This window comes from Coenobita brevimanus, chromosome 102 (genome assembly GCF_032717465.1).
Source record: "Coenobita brevimanus isolate Jiangsu-jjx chromosome 102, ASM3271746v2, whole genome shotgun sequence".
Classification (NCBI taxonomy): Eukaryota; Metazoa; Arthropoda; class Malacostraca; order Decapoda; family Coenobitidae; genus Coenobita; species Coenobita brevimanus.
In genome coordinates this window covers 40144034-40163748 of record NC_137055.1, presented here as the reverse complement: position 1 = coordinate 40163748, position 19715 = coordinate 40144034, and the positions used below count along the sequence as shown (strand labels likewise).

General features: G+C 38.9%; 1 protein-coding gene and 1 long non-coding RNA gene across 2 annotated transcripts in view; both read left to right on the top strand.

The window, feature by feature from the left end:
• The window catches only part of LOC145415379 (homeobox protein six1b-like), a 273676-nt gene extending 266046 nt beyond the window's left edge, over positions 1–7630 (top strand). The window contains exons 2-3 of the mRNA XM_080284663.1: positions 3641–3782; positions 7373–7630. Of these exons, the coding sequence (XP_080140789.1) occupies positions 3641–3782; positions 7373–7630 (400 nt within the window). The remainder of the gene's footprint in view (positions 1–3640; positions 3783–7372) is intronic.
• Positions 7631–8893: 1263 nt separating this feature from the next.
• On the top strand, positions 8894–10299 carry LOC145415378 (uncharacterized). The gene is made up of 2 exons (XR_013900078.1): positions 8894–9337; positions 9383–10299. It is a non-coding gene; the product is annotated as an uncharacterized LOC145415378 (long non-coding RNA).
• The last annotated feature ends 9416 nt before the right edge of the window (positions 10300–19715 follow it).

The following is a 19715-nucleotide window of genomic DNA, read 5'->3' as shown; positions in this document are numbered from 1 at the left end:
CCTTTCCTTACATCCCTATTTCTCTTCTATTTCCCTCCCACAAAAACCTTTCCTTCTTCACCTCTCCCCCCCTCTTATTTTTTTACTTCATTTTTTTACTCTCCCTTTCCTACTTTCCTCCCACTACACCCTCTCATGCTTCTACCTTTCCCCTTCCCTTTCTTACCTCCCTTTCTCTACCTACTTCCACTTTCCCTCCCACGCTTCCGCTACCTCTTTTCCCTTTCCACTTTTTCTCTTCCCTTTTCTCTCCCTACTCCTTCCACCTTCCCTTCCATTCCCTGTTCACCCCTTTCCACCTTCTCTCCTCCCTTTTTACTTCACTTTTCCACCTTCTTACCTCCCTTTCTTACCTCCCTTTTCCATCATCTCCCTTACCTACAATAAAAAGAGAGATTTTCCCCGTCTGAAAATTTCTTATTCGTTGTCTCCTTCCTATCCCTCTCAAGTCTTCCTACGTTCCTTTACACACCTCATTTTATTTTTTTACAGTAACTATGTAAATAAACTGTTACCGGTATTTGTGTGTGTGTGTGTGTGTGTGTGTGTGTGTGTGTGTGTGTGTGTGTGTGTGTGTGTGTGTGTGTGTGTGTTTGTAACCAGACGTACAATACTCAACAGCGTATAAAAGAGTGTGTGTGTGTAAAACCAGACCTCAACACTCAGTCTATAAAACCAGACTGAGGACACAAACGCTTTAACAGTTCCTGCCTCACTTCACACAAACTACCATATACCGCTCTATTACCATCACCTGCTTCGAGCCTCATCTTAACAGCGTAGCACAGAGGGAGAGGAGTTTGTGAGGAGGGCGAGTGTGCCTCTGAATCACTTTCTCTTAGGTCAACAAAACTTCCTGTTATTCCCCTTGCCAGGTCAGGTAAGGTCAGGTGTGTTTCGCTGCTTACTTAATGAACTGGTCTTTCTTTATGAGGAATTACAGCAACTTAAGGCCTCAGTGATTCTGTTTTTTTTTTTTATCATCATTATTATCATCATCATCATTATTATCCCATCAGGTAAGGTCACGTGTGGAATTATAACAAAATGTTCGTAAGATTTAAGTTACCATCATTATCATCTGTTAAAGTCCCGTGCAGTATTATAACAACTTAAGGCACTACGATTAAGCCATAATCATCACCATCATCATCACTATCATCATCTGCAACACCTCAAACATTACCCGGTAGTGGGAAATGAGGATATGATGAAAAAACGACTCCACTCTTCACCACCACCACAACCATCATCACCACGATCATCATCATCATCATGCATCATCCCCACCTCATGAATTACTGGGATGTCAGGCTGGGATGATGAAACACTGGTAACGACTCACTTCACATGGACTGCGTGTTGATCTGCATAATTACATGTGAATATCCACCTGGTCTATACTCATCAATCAATCTGTCACCGGAGTAATCAGGGTATACTTCAACCTCTGATATGCTAAGAAGTATAATCAGCTTTCTCTGCATATTGGTAGTATATGTTAAATACTAAGGGAGGAATTCTTGTACGGTTAGGAAGCTTACCAACACCTCTCCCTTACCGATTTATTCTGATTCTGCTCCGCCACTTTATTACTTTGTGTTATTCATGAAACCCATGTCGATAATGAAAAGACATAAGAAGCAAACCAGGGGATATTAATTAGTAGTTTGGAAAATAAATCGTTAAGGAAAGGGTGTTAGGGAGCCTCCTTACCGACAAAAATACGAGCCAAAGACACAGACAAATTTAGGCGGAACACACACATAATTCATTCTTAACTCGTCTAAGATTCCGTACTTCTTAAATGAGCTACTTAAGAAAGACACTTAGAACTTGAGGACGTTCAGGTGTAGTCTTCATTAACCCCTTCAGCACGAGAGCCCTTTACTTTCTTGGGTAAATCGTCTGGAGGCAGCACGAATAAACGAAAATAAGACATCATCGTAGTGAAGGGGTTGAGTCATTCCTCGTTCTGGTAAATGGTGGAATTGAGAGTTTGAGTCGAAATAGGTGACTTTTTCATTTTCCTTTGTTTTTTTGTCATCTCTCTCTCTCTCTCTCTCTCTCTCTCTCTCTCTCTCTCTCTCTCTTTTTCTCTCTCTCTCTCTCTCATTCTGCTACTTTGTCAATACTTTAAACAGCTTCAGGGTTACTTCTCAATTTGAAGACATTAAATACAGTCTTCATCAACCCTTTCACTCCAAGACATCTCCTTTCAGATTAATTTACTCGCTTCAATGTGGCCTGATTGAACATGAAAAAGATTTGATCGGTGTGAAAGGATTACTATAGTCTGGTTGCTTTCATCCGAGGGAACTGGGCCATTCCCATGCCTTAAATACAAAGCTGTGTATGTGAAATTTACCAGTCTTAGGTATGAGATAGGAATGAGTCTCCTTGGTTGCTAGTCAAATCGGCACCTCCACTCTCACTACGCTTGGCCATCAATTAAGGTGAAAAGAGATTAGTTTTTTTTTTTTTTCAGAAAACAAACGTGCTTTACTATGTAACAGATGGACATATATACTTCTTATTTTTGTTTTAATAGTGATATAAGCATGATAATTACTACTACTAATGACGCTATTAACTTCTTATAAGCCAGATTTTGAGCGTGAAACAGAGGTACCCGATCTCACACACACACACACACACACACACACACACACACACACACACACACACACACACACCAGCAAAAACACAAACACACAAATAGCTAGCGCCCAACACGAACTGAACAAACATCCCCCACCTCTCCCTCCTCCCTTTCACCCCTCCACCTCCCTCTCCCTCTCCCCCTCCCCATCCCCCTTCCCCACACTAAAGGGATGTGTTTGGCGGGAGGGAGTGTTGTCTTTCGGCGCCTGACAAACTCTCTTGGGGTATAAACAACCAACTTAGAGGAAGAGAATGGAAAAAGAAACACCGCTGCTGTAGGTAGAGAATGTGCACTGTCTGGTATAATAATAATAATAATAATAATAATAATAATAATAGTAATAATAATAATAATAATAATAAGAAAAAAATGTCAACATAACACCTTATTTTACAAAACTACGATTATTACGAATATCCCGTCAGAAATAAAAGTACCGGTACACTTAAACTCATTTCCTCACCACTGTTACGATTTTCATTATATCATACGAACAAAATCACAAATGACAGGTAAAGAACAGATCCTAGTATCTAAGCAAAAAAGAAAAATAAATAAATAAATAAATAAAAGAAAATCCACCACATGATCATGAAATTCCACCGCCGGGAATCACACACCAACACTTTCAAACAGATAAACAAACCATTAATCGACACATCCTACCCCCAAAACGACACATTCCAGCACCTTTACCATTCAAGCGATATATTTTGTTATCTAAGCAAGAAATACCATCACTGGAAAATGCACACCAACTTTTAGTCATGTGAACCTTTGCACGACACATTCTACCATCGAAACGAAACACTGAAGCACCTAAACGACACATTCTACCATCAAAACGAAACACTGAAGCACCTAAACGACACATTCTACCATCGAAACGAAACACAAGCACCTAAACGACATATTCCAGCACCAAACCCACATCAACGCCATCATCTAACCACCTCTCCCTCTTCTCCCCAACAGCGACGGCAAGAATTCGGCGAGTGGATCGAACCAGGGCGGGTCGACACACCTGGACAGCGGTTCCGAGTCCCTGGATGAGGTGAAGCCCACGCTATCCACCCTAGACTCACCCCTCACATCCGTCAACAACCACATAGTACAGGTGAGGGGAATAATTTCATGTCCTTACTACGAAGGGTTCCTCTCTCTCTCATTCACCCACCCACACACACACACACACACACACACACACACACACACACACACACCGTCAACAACATGGTCCAGGTGAGCTGACGCCAGTAATATCATCCCTTCAGTACAAAAAGGCTCTTTAGGTTAGTTTCTTGTTCTATCTATCTACCTATCTCTCTATCTATCTGCCTGTCTGTCTGTCTATCTGTCTATCTATCTATCTATCAACCTATCCATCTGTCAATCTATCCATCTATCTATCTACCATCTATCTCTCCATCTACTGTATCTAAACATCCATCCATCTATCTTGTCAGCAACTTGGCCTAAAACTACTCTCTCCATCTTGAATACCGAGTTGAATCAATAGCTTAACAACAGAATGTGATCTTAGTCACGCAGAAGTGCTATGAAAAGGATGTAGAGCCCTTATATTTTTTTCTGCCACTGATATACGTGAAATAAGCTGCAGAAGAACGAAAACCTGGGCCAAGTTAAGGTGAAAAAACTATAGCTATGAGTCTATAGTGGACTGGGTACATTGTTCGAAATGATAATATTGTTTTGGCCGTTCGTCTTCAATAATTATACAAGAAAAAAAAAAAATCAGTGAGATGCTCTGGATAATGTCCCAAATAATTATACTCTTTCCGTCTTATATTTTTTTACAGGTTAGAAATTATATACCTCTATCATCGACACGTATGAACATTATGCTAAGCTAATATTGATGCGTCACACGTAATTACATGCTACCCACATAACAGAGGTTAGATCCAGATAACTTATGATCATTTAAAAAAAAAAAAATCGTTACACACATACTGCTGCTCGGTAATGACAGTATCTGTGAACCAATCTATCTATTGCCTGATGTCGGAACAATCAGTAATCAGTGTATGCTGCTGACGAAGAAAAAAAATATATTGATCTTTTGTACGACACTGAGGAGTAAATAATAATCCCAAGTAACAAGGTAAAGGGATGAATTAGATTGAAATTACGAGGGTAATTTTAGAAAGTTGATATAATTAATTTCTTTAGGTAAAAACGGTACTATAAAAAATGCACCGACAACAATAAATGGTTTATTATTGCTCAAAATAAATACAAAAAAATTATAATTGCTGGGTTGGCAACAAAATCACTGACATGCACTCTCACCTGTGTGGAGCTCGAACCCACCTCACCACAGCAGGTCAAAATGATGTGTGGTAGTTATTTGATTTTCATTTTTTCGTTTCGGATCACAATTACGTGACGGCCACACATCTTTTTATACCTGCAGCGGCGAGGTGGGTTCGAGGCCCACACAGATGAAGATGCTTTACGGTACTATATTATTATAACCTGTCGTTAATATATATACAAGATCACTGACTTTGGAACAGGGCTTTAAGAGAGAGAGAGAGAGAGAGAGAGAGAGAGAGAGAGAGAGAGAGAGGCGCAGAAAATGAGATAAGGGTGAGGCGAATTGAATATGATGAAGGAAAACATTACAAATATAATCACCCCATACTGCCATTAATTTTTGGACTTATATCCATATTGCATTATCGACCACGCATGATGAATTTCTCTGGCATATATATACTGTACATTAAAGTTGGTGTCAACGATTTCTAGTAAAAAACGAAATTAAAAGAAAAAGGAAATCAGAGACGGGGATATGAGAGAGGATATGAGAGAGGGGGGTGTGAGTTGGGAGCAGGGCAGTGAAATGGCGGAGGACAGAGCGACGTGGAGGCGATTTGTTTGTGACCACCCCGTACGGGATTAAGGCGTCTGGCAATAGATAGATAGACAGATAGAAATCAGAGAAAATACTTAAACCCATCGAATCAGAATTTTACAAATGAACACTTAGAGATGTAAGAATCAAGTAATAATATAAAGCCGCCATCGAACGTAAAAAAAAAAAAAAAAAAAAAAAAAATCCACATATCTGGAAATCAAAAATCCGAAAAGCAGTAACTATAACTAAAAACACGTCATCATAGTGAAAGCGTTAATAAAAATATCCAAATGACGTAAAAAATAGACATCATCGGACTGAAATTGCTTATATATAAAAAAAAATGAACAATCCGGACAAAAATAATAAAATACGTCGTCGTAGTGAAAGGAATAATAATAATGAAAATAATAATAATAATAATAATAATAATAATAATAATAATAATAAAATAAAAAAATAAAAATGAATAACAACGAATCACCTTACTGGGAGTGCTTAAAACATTCACGTATTACAAACTATACTCTTTTTACTTTAACCTGGCCCACATTTTTCGTCCTTTTGTAGCTCATTTCACGCAGCTCAGTGGCAGAAACAAAGTTACAGCTCTACATGCTTTCCATAACACTTCTTCGTGACTAGCACCACAGACTAGTGTTAATGTAGTGTTGCAGCTCAGCATGCAAGATGGGGAGATGGCAATTATAGACCAAGTTGGAGTAAATATGATGCTAGTCGCGAAGAAGTGCCATGGAAAGGACAGAGAGCCGACGAACTGCCTTTACCGCCGATGAGGTACGTGAACTAAACTGAAGAGGAACGAAAATCTGGGCCAAGTTTGAGTGACAGGAGTATAGCATCCGGTCCCCATCCCTCACAAGACCTAATATTCAACTGACTCTTGTACCTGGTTGTTCATTTTTGTTCCACTCACTGAACACGTTTATTGAAGTCTGTTTGTAAAGAAAGTGGGTCCCTTTAACTGGCAGGATTTCTCTCGACTGACAAAAATCGTCTGGTGTAACCCTGAGTAAAATGTCCCTGTGTTCTAAACGCGGCGAAAATGTTGAATCATTATCAGCTCTCTCTCACACACAAACACACACACACACACACACACACACACACACACACACACACACACACACACTCTCTCTCTCTCTCTCTCTCTCTCTCTCTCAAATAATAAATAAATAAATAAAAAAAAAATAACTTCCGCCTCTTCTAAAAAAAAAAAAAAAACATGGAATACCAGAATCTGCATTTTGAAAAGATTATCCTATTAAAAAAAAAAAACTGTGGAGAGATGGCAAGCAAAGAAAAAAAAAAAAAAAAGAGCCATTAGACTAAAAGGGTTAATCACCAAAAATCAGCCTAGCCATCCACGCGCAAAAAAAAAAAAAAAAAAAAAAAAAAAAAAAAAAAAACGCATCAACCTCCGTCTCTCTCCCCAGGCCATGTTGTCGACCCACCAACCAAAAAAAAAAAATAAATACTTAAATACATACATAAAATAAAACATATAAATAAAGAATTAAATATAGACTGACGAAATGAAGATAATAATAAAACCTGCCTCTAACCGCCCCCTCCCCCCCTCTCTCTCTCTCTCTCTCTCTCTCTCTCTCCAGAACACCGTTGAGTACAAGGAAATGAAAATGCAATTAATAATAATAACAATAGTAGTAGCAGTATTAATCATAAAATAATAATAATAATAATAATAATAATAATAATAAGAATAATAAAACCAACTAACCACTCTTAAAAAATATATATCATAAAAAAAAAATATTGCTAACCATCATTTCTTTTCCCAGGACACCGTCGGCCACCAAGACCTCTACAGCGAACTCAGCAAGGTCGGAGGAGGGGCCAACGGAATGTCTTCAGTGGCCCCGGTACCCGCGTCAGTCAGCAGCGCCTCAGCCATCGCCGCCGCCTACCAGACCCAGCTCAGTCTAGCGGCGGCGGCGGCGGTGGCGGCTCGACACACCTCCGTCGGTAGCGAGCACACCCCGGCCCCCCACATGGCCCCCCCACACCACGACCTGCTGCACGAGTACCATTCTTTGTGACACAACGGCCTATAGACTGACCCCGCCAGCACCTGCCACAACTACCACGACTACCACAACTACCACAACGGCCACTAGACTCGTCCCGCCATCACCTACCAAAACAACCACACTTTCCATCACCTACCACACATACATTTCCACAATTAACACACCTACCAAAACTTCCACAAAACTACCACACCTGCCACCACACCCCCCTTGCGGCAGCCAGTGACGCAAGATGGTGTACTGTGGCGGCGGCAAGGTTAGGCGACAGGCAGGGCGAGTATGGCCACAGTGTGCGTCCCGGTGTTGTTAAAAGCCACAGTGAATTACAGATAAAGATACAGAGGGGTGGCTCCCATGTATTATTATAAGGGTAGTTCGTGGATCCTTACATTAACGTCCCCATGCATTACTGATAAATGTGGTTGGCGGACTCCTTAACAAATGTGGTTGGTGGACTATGACATGATAAACGTGGTTGGTGGACTCTAAACAAACGTGGTTGGTGGACTCCTTCATAGGTCTCCATGCATTATGCTAAAAGTGACTGGCGGACGCTTTCACAGATCCCCATACACGCCTATCAACGTGGTGGACTCTAAAACGTGGTTGGTGGACTCTCACACAGCAATACGCCCAGCCCTGGAAAGTCAGCAGTACGTTACAGTCTAGTGCGGTGGGGTCCGGGGGTCCAACAGTGACTTGTGATAGAAAACTCCCATGCACACCTGTACGCCAAGGTTTCTGACGGTCCCCCCTAATCGGTCCCTGTATTGTCATGAACTGTGTGGCGGTCTGAGTGTGTGTGCGTGTGTGTGTGTTACCCCGGCGCCAGGCATCTGTTCAGGCCGTATTCTCATCGGTTTAAGAGGTTCCCAAACACCACCACCTTGCCGATTTATTCCGTATATTACTACTACCTTCATGATTTTGCATATTACACTTATGATCACCTTCTAGCATATTTAGTCTGCATTTTACACCTTTTGTCGTCAGAGGTTTAAGTGTGACTGACAAGGAAGACACGGAAATGTTCCTGCGTCGGAAGGAAAGCAGGGGACAGAAGAATTAGTTGGTAAGGAAGTGAATTTCAAGATGAGGTGCACAAATACAAACATGACTGACAAGGATAACATAACCATAACGCACTATCGTATTCTCCTACGTTATAATATCGACGTATTTTGTACAAAGAAAAATATTACGAGTATATACGCAGGGAAAGAGTGACAAGGAAGAGGTATTACTACAATATTACGGCTATAAACACAGAGGTAACCTGATAAGGTAAAGGTACCGTCAGATAGGGTTGCATACACAAAGACGCACTGATAAGGAGAAGGTACCATCAGAATTTATAGGTTACATACACATAGATAAGCTGATAAGGCAAAGATACTATCACAACGTTAGAGTTACATACAGAGATGAACCGGTGAGGAAGAGGTGTTACGGAGGCTCCTAAGTGGACGAGAATACGGCCAGCAGGTGTTCTGAGCGCTCATTGCAATACACTATAAGGAACAGCTACTTGAACTATTTGCTCCGATAGGTAGTGTCCTGGAGCCTAACTATTATGGATTAACTACTACTATTTCTCGCGTCTCCAAGCAACTCTTCTCACTCCAGAGCCTGACCATGTTGCTTTCCGACAATAACACACTGGAAGACGAAGGTGTAGGTGTGGAATTAAGATCAGCCATTACACCCTAGGCCAAAGTGTAGGTGTGGAATTAGGATCAGCCATTACACCCCAGGCCAAAGTGTAAGTGTGGAATTAAAATCAGCCATTACACCCTAGGCCAAAGTGTAGGTGTGGAATTAAGATCAGCCATTACATCCCAAGCCAAAGTGTAGGTGTGGAATTAAGATCAGACATTTTACCCTATGTTATTTTGCTCTCCATTTACACTCTGGGAGATTAAAGCCTCCAGAACGAGAGATCCTGAGAGATACTTAGTAAGATGAATAAAATCGTCCGCTGGTACTCACAGCGAAATAAATAAGGCAGACGTCATTGTTTTTCACCCCTTCAATAATAAAGAAGTGAGAAAAAAGAAAATGAAAGAGAACGAGAAAAGAAGAAAATGAGAAAGAAAGAAAAAAAAGAAATTAAGGGCAAAAATAAAGTATACATTAACCCTTTCACTACGAGGTTCCTTTTGATCTTAGTAAAATCGTCAAAAAAAAAAAATCACCATTGCACTGAAGGGACAGATTAAATATTTTTTTAATCCTTTCAGACTGAGATGACCTTGAAGTAAAACAGAACCGCCTATAGGTAGCCAAAAAAAAAAAAAAAAAAAAATTGCATTAATGGGCTACTCCATTATCATTATTATTATTATTATTATTATTATTATTATTATTATTATAATTATTATTATTATTATTATACTGTTATTACTACTACTAATTTGACCTGCAGTGTAACAAAGTAGGTATGCCCATAACAGCACATCTTGATATAATGTCCAGTATATAAAATTCTAAGCTCTATACTCTGTTTCAATTTGTCATTAAGCAGTACAAATCCTCCCATTGAAAGCCCATGATCAGTTTTAATTCTAAGTGCAGTAAAATAATTAATTCCTGATACAGTAAAATTAAAGGACCTGCCATGAGCATATGCTTAAAATTTAACAGGGGATGGAAAGACCTCAGAAAAAAAAAAAAAAGAAGCACGCGATGATGAGAAAACGAGTATAGCTTCTGTGTACTGTAGCCAACTGCACTCTGTAATGTGGGATGCAGGCTAATCAAAAACCAAAAATATATCACGCTTTTTAAAAAAAATACGGGATCTCTTTGCCAATTATGAATGTTTTATGTCCATGGGTCCGGGTGATGTCCTTAGTAGTTTCGTCTTTCTGTTAACTATACGATTTTATTCAGTGTGGGAAAGGCCTGTAGTACTGAAGGGATTTGTGAAGGCTGAATCCAACCCCTACAGTCTAAAAAAATCTCTCCAAAGCTGACTAAAATCGCCAGATGATAGCAAAAATTAAAGTGAAAATCTAGCATTCAGCTGTCGTTCTCCTGCACTACCTACGGTATATTCCCCCAAACTGCCCCCAAGAAACACTTTCCCTATCGTCTATCAATTGATATCGACTCAACACCACCTACGGGGAAGTCTGTATGGTCGAAGTGTGTCTTATACGAGTATAAAGAATGTTATAATAAACCAGAACAAAAATATTAAGTATCGCTTAAAATCATGAAATATCGTGACTACATTATAATAAAGAAGTTTGCACAGTGATGCACAATGACCATGGAGTCAGGTAGAAAGAATGTCAATAAATAAAGTCAATTTCTTCCCCAAAAGTGGAGAAAAATGTAATGTTTGGTCATACCAAGGTACGCTGCGATCCCTGAAATTTTAACATATGCACTGGGATTTTATATAACCTATGAATTTATTCCTTCCTATTCGACATATCTGCCATGTCTGAAAACTGGGCATGTAACTGCATTCTCTGTGACATTATACACAACCTCCATCCAGCACTCCTAAAAGACCATGCATGATGTTCACCAATACTCCAAGACGCAAATACTTCCCAATAAATTATCCCGTCCTCGAACTAAAGAGACTAGCAGCCGAAATTCACGCACAAAGTTTATTTCTCGAGGATGAAGCCTGAAGGGCAACCCCGGCAGTGTATTAACCCCCACACGGTCCGGATAACTCTAGTAGTGTATTCTGGCTCACGGAAGACATTTTATTCAGCATCTGATTCACCTGAGGGTTTGTGTATGAGCCTGGGAGTGTTAATATGGCCACTCCTAACTCTCTCACGGTCCGGGCAACTCTAGTACTCTATTTCAGTTAACGACATACTGCTTTTATTCAGCTGGGAATATATAAAAAAAAAAATGAGTGTTTCTACAGCACTCAAAATTAACCTCATAGTCGGAAAAGCTAAGCAATTCTCCTCTCTCTCTCTCTCTCTCTCTCTCTCTCCCTTACTTTATTACGCCAATTTCCGGTGCGGTCGTTCGTGTTCATGTGACGATGGGTGAACAAAATGGCTTCCTGGTGTAGCGGTCAGTCGAGTGGGGTGTTCTAACCACTTCACCACCACGTGTCTCCTTGTAAGCTGAATTAAATTGAAAAAGTTAATGGAAAATGAAAATGGACTCAAGTTGTCGCCGGTAATTGAGAAGAGACTATAAAACAGATTATTATTTTTTTCGGCAACACTTAAGTTCGGTGATGTGTTTTCTAGTTTCATCTTATCTCCAGACGATTATATTCAGCTAATGGGAGATTTTGCGCACTAGAGGGGTTAACTGTAGCCCTGATTAACCCCTCCAGCACCACCGAGCCTTCCTAACTTGAATAAAATCGTCTGAAGATACCAAGAACAAAATGAAAAAAACAAGCTACCGAATTGAATGAGGTTAAATCGAAACAGTATTGAGTCCATCGCTACGACAAGTGACCGTGTAAGATAAATAAAAAGGTATATAAACTCGACCGTCGGCTGCAAGAATATAATGACCTCCCTTACGTCACGGTCACCTCCATACGTCTCGGAAGCGTCTGAGGAAAAAATGGGCCTTGAATCGAAATAATCTCTAACTCCTTCAAGACGACGTGTACCTCCTTAGCTGAGCAAAACAGAGTGGTGACAGCACGTGTTAAATCGAAAGTCAGCATAGTAAAAAGGTTATTACAAATCCTCTTAAGCTGAGCAAATTCGCCTGATGGTATTATATGAACAATAGGAATAAGATGGTACAATATGAATACTATGAATAATATGAATATGAAACGTTACTGTACTGATGCGTAATGGAAACGAAATCTAAATGAAATAACATATTTTTAAAGTCAATTAGCTATACGTAATAAAACCGTCTGAAGTCTGCAAAAGCGAAGTGGAAATTTAAAGACACGCAGGGCAGGGATTAGAGTCTTAATTTTGCCGCGGTGGGTATATCTGGCTGAATAAAATCGTCTGTGGCCAGGAAGAATAAATACAAAAAAATAATAAGTTAAAGAGAAAGGGTAATGGGGGTGATTTTATTAGCAGGCGAAGACGAAGAAGTACAGAAAAAATAATGAATAATTACTCGATTTTTAAAGCAATTCTATAACACTATTCACCCTTCCACTACGATACCGTATTTTTTGTTTTTTCCATATTAATTATAGAAATATTTTAAAATGGGGAGAAGGGTTTCAAAGACTATTAATGAAGGTCTTCCTAAGCTGAATAAAATCGTCTGAAATTGACAAGTAGCAATAAACAAAAATAAGACACCCAACCACCCACCCACATACACACACACACTCACATACACACACACTCAGTTCCTCCCCCCTCCCACCCACCCACTCACACACCCACAACCACACACAAACCCACACCCACCCAGACACACACACACACACACACACACACTCACCCCCCACACACACAAAAGGCAGCTGATTCACAAGCATTTTTTTTTTTTTTATTTTTTATTTTTTTTTTTTTTTATAGAACCCTGAAATTCTCAATGGCCAGCAAACAATTCACTCGTATGTATTTTGGTTGATGTTCCAAATCAGTCACATAATTTTTAAAGACCTAAACAATACATCATCCAAAACTATGCAGCAATGACGAAAAAATTAATGATTTTTTTTATGGAGGGGGGTGGTGAACTGTAAGGCCTAAAAGTATGCAACAAATATCAAAATATTATCTGCTGTGATTTTTTATTGCAAAACTCAAATGAAAGCAGCAATGACGCAAATATTAACTTTTTTTTTAAATTGCACGACAAAAGTATGCAACAATGGATAAATAATGATTGAATTTTTTAGAATTTGCCAAACCTAAATGTATGCAAAAGTGACAAAATATTAAACTGCCGATTTTTTAGGAAAGGAAAAACGAAAAGGTATGGAGCAACGAGGGAAATGTTAACTGTTTATTTATTAGCAATTGCAAAACCAAGTATGCAACAATGACGGAAATATTAAATGTTTATTATTAGTAACTGGAAAACCAGAACGAATGCAATAATGACGGAAATACTGTCTTTTTTCAGCAACTGCAAATCCTTATAGTATGCAACAACGACGAAACTGCAGATTGATAGTAAATTGCAAACTATCGCCTGTGTCACTTGACGGATAATTAACCTTAGAGAACAGAAAGCAACATCTGAACCCTGTATCTTTATTTATTTATTTTTTTGGTCGGTGCTGTACCTAGAATAAATGTTAATAAATTCCCTCACAAAGAAAAAAAATCGCTGGGAACTGTATAATACTTAAATGTTAATAATTTCCCTCATCCAGAAAAAAATTGCTGGAAACTGTACGAAATATAAATGTTAATAAATTCCCTCGTCCAAGAAAAAAAAAATCACTGGATACTGTATAAAAAATGTTAATAAATTCTCTTGTCAAAAAAGAATCTCTGTAAAAATAAATGTTAACAAATTCCCTCGTAAAAAAAAATAATCGCTGGAGGCTATTTACACGAGATCTAAATGCTAAATAATAAGGTCCTTTAATTCCATGTCTACAGACTTAATCACTCCATCATAAGAGGTTTGCCTTGAGCTGAATAAAATCACCTGACGTAAGCAAAAATAAGGGAGAAAATAGGATCATCGTACTGAACGGATTAATGGCATTTGTTTCTAAGACCTCCACTGCAAAATGTCTCTGCTGGAAATAAAAATGTTTGGATGTATCAAATAAAAAAAAAGAAAGAAAAGAATGCAGAGACCATACTGAAGGGAGAATGTGTCTGGTCCTTTGAGAGTGAAACATTTCCTTTAAGATGAATAAAATCGTCTGGATGGAGCAAAAAATAAGAAACTAATCACATAAAAGTGGCCAAAATATCAATGACATGCTGAATAAATCGTCTGGAGGCAGCAAGAATAGGAGCAATAGTACAAAAGCGTCACAGTGCAACACGCTTCCCCTAAGCTGAATAAAATCGTCTGGAGGAGGTATGAACAAGAAAGCAATGATAGAGATGGGGTTGCAGCGTCAGTGGGTTTATTGCTGAAATGAACACGGCTTTGCGAGGAGTGAGAAGAGTTGCTAAGGCCGTATTCCCGTGGGCTAAGGAGGCTCCCAAGCACCTTTTCCTTGGCGGTTTATTTAGTTTATTCAGGCATATGGTACGTTCAGAGTCTTGTGTAGGCTGTTATGTGAAGTATGTCCATATTACGAAGATATAACTAACATACTGGATAATACGAAGGTGTGTGTGATATATTTGCAAAAGGGCACTGGAGAGGGACGCCTTCGAGTGGTGGCATCAATTTAACTGCTCGGCTCCACTGCCTGCTTATACAAAGGTCCCTCAACTCCATCCCTATCTCCCAAAGTAAGACAGTGGATTGCACGAGAAGAACAACCACAATATTCAGATAAGCCTAGAGTCACATCAACAAAAGAAAGATATAATGCATAAACTATAATTAACATGCACAGGAACACGAAATATGCGGAATAAATCACTGAGAAAATGGTGTAAGGGAGCCTCCGTGGCCTACGAGAATAGGGGCCAGTGAGCCTATAGTGTTCCGTCGCTAAAAAAATAAATAAATATAGGCGATATCTTGTATAGCTGAACATTTTCTTTTTTAAATAGAAGGGTGCACCTTTGTATGATAGAAATGCTACGATAGAAGTTAGTCTATTTCAAGTAATAATGCTATAGAATTTAAATAAGCCGTAATACATACAAATATATATAAATTAACTTTTTTTTTTTCTGCTATAGAAGAGGCGGGTTTTGAGTTCCACATCCAAAGCCTCAGGTTATACTGGGGTTTTATAATATATATATATACACGGGCGTCCTTGTTCGTCCTAGAGATTGTTAGTGTGCCCTGAAACGTTTGCTGGGGTAGACGTTCACTAAGGAAACGTTTATTGAGGTAGATGTTCGCTGAGGAAACGTTTATCGAGGTAGACGTTCACGGTGGAAACGTTTATAGAGGTAGACGTTCACTGAGGAAACGTTTATCGAGGTAGACGTTCAATGAGGTAGATATTTAGTGACTTAGACGTTCACTATGAAAAGAAAATATGTAGAATCACCAACTTCATCAATGGACACTGATATACTACTATTCAGATGGCAAATAAATAAATAAATAAATAAATAAATAAATATTTAACCTTGTAATGTTGTAATAAGAAGTGTTGGTACTGTAAAAAATAAACGATAAACGACGGTCACACTACAAACACCTTTACAATAAATAATAAATCAATAAAGCGGTAAGGCGCAAATCAATCGCGACCCACAAAAGACGTATTTACAAGTATAATAAAGGAACAGATAGAACAAGTTATTCTCTATGCATTAAAGGGAATAAAGGAATTTCAATGGTTCAATGCAAACTATACTGAAACGAAGAAACACAAATTACAAAGCTTGAAGGTAACTATAACACGATCAACAAACGACAGACCAACTTGCTAGAAGGAACCTTTCATATGGAGGTAAACTTCAGTAATATCAATAATCCCGCAACGACACAGATATCCACCACAAGGTAAAGCTAAAGATATAGTAAAATAATTAAGCTCCTACGTACAGTCGCAGTCAATTCTTCCTTTACAACTCCGACGTTCTGCTCTACCAAAGTGATGTATCCCAAACCATCAAGAAACTGCTCGATAGTGTAGCAGTAGCACTATGGGTATTGGCACGGATCTGAGACACTGTAAAGAAACTATTGCCCATCGCAGCAGTCGCATCTCACTGTAAAGGAACTACTGACCAACGCAGCAGCCATACCTGGGGCCAGATTTACTACCAAAGACACGATCAACCCCCTCTCGAAGCTCAGATTTATTATTATTATTATTATTATTACTATTATTATTATTATTTGCTGATAGGAAAAGAAGGATGTAGAATATTTCCATGCCTTTCTTTTTCTGTAATAAAACAAATCCTATAATATTTTTTTTTTTACTCTTGCTGGACAAACAAGGAAAGGATTAGCTAGAAATTCAGTGCCTCTTGTTATTCATCCTGGAAATCAAAATCTGAGTTACGAGAGCAAATCGATAGTGAATTTATTAATGAATCCGGTTTCTGGGAACGTATTTGTAAAAGATCCTAACCAATTATTGCCACAAACAAATCTCCATAACAGTTACATAAAAAAAAAATCGCTGTTTTTCCAAGTTTGTCATTTCAGTACTTTCACATAACTTGACTGTGACGTATTTGGTAGTGCATGACTGAGGACATATTTACAGTCGGTATTAAAAGTCATGTCGATTCTCCTGCGTCTGTCTGTCTGTCTGTCTGTCTGTCTCTCTCTCTCTCTCTCTCTCTCTCTCTCTCTCTCTCTCTCTCTCTCTCTCTCTCTCTCTCTCTCTCTCAGTTTGGAATATCAGTGCAGTGGACATAAACAAACGACAATTAGGACACTGATATGAGGCCAAATAAAGTCTCCAGTGTCAATTTCTGTGGCAAAATGAGGTCGCCAGTGTCAATTGCTACGGATTTACCACAAATTCTCAGACAGCATGGACGGGAAAAGGCAGGAGAGGCGACGGGACTTATGATACCGCCTTTACCTATGCTCAGACACAGCATAGGAAGGTTTATCAATAGGGAACAAGGCTCTCTCCGTTTCCATCGCCGCCCAACTGATTACAACATTTCACTTTTTCCTCGAAGACAAAAAGTGGAATTGTTAGAATATGCTGGTTTCCTGTGTACTAAGACTTAACCCCTTCACTACGCTGACGTCTTACCTGAGATTAATTACATAGGTGGCGGCAGTGTCAGAGAAAAACCGCCGCAGTAGTGAGGGGGGGTAAATGAAGACTATAATTCCTACATTCAAAGAGTTCCTTCTTGAGTGAACGAAAGAAATGCATAAAATCGTCCTGAGGTAGAAAGAATAATGATAACGATAAATAATAATGATAAACAGATAACAAAATAGATAATAATAACAAAAATAAACAAAAAATCATCGCACTGAAAGGGTACAACCACCATGTCGAGTAAAAAAACAAAAGCTGTGTTCAGTTTTTTCTTGTCTAGTTTGACCGACCGATGGATTTTGTTTTTTTTTTAGCACAAATGTAATGGATTTTTACAATGGAATGGATACAAGGAACTGTGGTGTATAAATTAATGTCTGTACATAGTCTATGGTGAATTTTCATTTCCGTCTGAGATTAAAAAAAGAAATAATATAATGTTCCTAATGTGACTTCTCTCTTTTTTTTATGGCATAAGCTTTTTTCTTTTTTTAATTCTGTACAAATTTTAACAAAGCCTTCAGCATAGAGGGTTTATACTGAAGGTTTTAATTTTTTATATAAGGTTTATTAAGCGGTGATGTGCGTGGAGGCATCTGTCGACCCTTTAAAATAACGCCTTTTTAATTCTGTGTGGCTTTGGGGATTTCCTAACACCTCTTCCTTAGCGATTTATTCTCCCTGAAGCATCCTAATATTTCCCTGTACGTCTCTGATACAAACTATGTCCATAATGATATATATTACATACACGGGGATATTACGATCAACGGGCAAAATAAATCGCTAAGGAAAAGGTGCTAGTAAGCCTCCCATGCCTCTTAAAACATGATCATCAGCTTTTCTCTCCCCTACAATACGATTTTATTATTTTATTCTCCTTACCACCAGACGATTTTATTTACCTTAACTCCTTCAACTCGGTGATTTATATTTTTATTTTACCGATTTATTCGTGCTGCCTTCAGACGATTTCGTTCAGGTTACGGGGAGACATCAGGTTAGGTAGGGGGTTGATGGAGATTGCATTTCGAACCCAGTCACTTCAAACAGTCTCTCCACAGCTTAAGAAAATCGTCTGGAGGTAGGAATCAATCAACAAATACACAGATAAGTAAATAGACATGCGCCTTCGTGCTGAAAGGGTTAAGGAAAGAAACCTAGTAATGAAGGGGTTTGTGGATTTTTTTTTTTCTCCTCTTCACTGCGACGATCTAAAAAATATGAAAATGTCTCCCCACTCTGATGACAGATTCTTCACTACATTCTTGCAATCTCCAGACGATTTTATGCTGCTGTGGAGAGAGACTTTTTGACCTGGAGGGGTTTGATGCATCCCCCGCCGCCCATTTCACCGCAAAAAGTCTCCCCTAAGCTTAAAACAATCGTCTAGTGGTGGCAAGTTTTAAAATGAATAAATAACATGAAAACTGCGTCACAGGGGAGAAGAGGTTAATAAAATCGTCTGGGGGTGGCGGGAATAAAGCATAATAAAGACGTCATCGCCCTGAAGTGGTAAAGAAAAACTCTACTTAAAAGATTTCAAGCCAACGATAGATAGGAGGCACAAAGGGCGGATAGATGCAACACCACCGGAGGACAGTGTTGTAAGTGTTCTCTCTCTCTCTTTTTTTTTTTTTTTTTTTTTTTTTTGAGGTGTCCAGCCAAGGATGTTCAGAATCTCCTTTACTGAACATGTGCAAGTCGAAATTTGGCCACCACGACCCACTGTTATATACCTACCCATCCTCTCCTTCTCTCCTTTACTACTAAAAATAAACAATGTGCCGATTTAGCCTATATTGTGACTATTTTCTTCTTTTTTTTTATTGTTCTCTCCCGTTTCTTATTTTTATATAATTTGACCCCATGATTGTACATTTCTCCCCTCCTCCATTGTTTAATTATAATCTGTATACTGATCTGGATTCAACCTCGTCATCTCCTATATATATTTTTTATCAATTCACTTGTTAATCATATCTTGCAAACTGAATCATTATCATTTTCCTATATCAATTCCCCTCTTTTCCCCAATTATTTACATACTTTGCTATATTCCTCATTTTCATTACCTTCCTCTGTACTTTACCTTACTCTAGTTTCTCCTTTCTTTAGCCCAGCATCCCTCGCATTTCTTCAACCTTTCTCTGTTCCATCATTCCTTCATATTCCTTCTCCTTTTTCCTACCATCACAATTATCATCCACTTTCTTCCTTCCTGTCTTCACTCCTGCCTCTTTCCCTTACATCATCTTTCTTTCCCAACTTTCCACATTCACCTTCCGCTTTTCCCTTTACGACCACACTCACCTTTCTCTTTTTTCATCC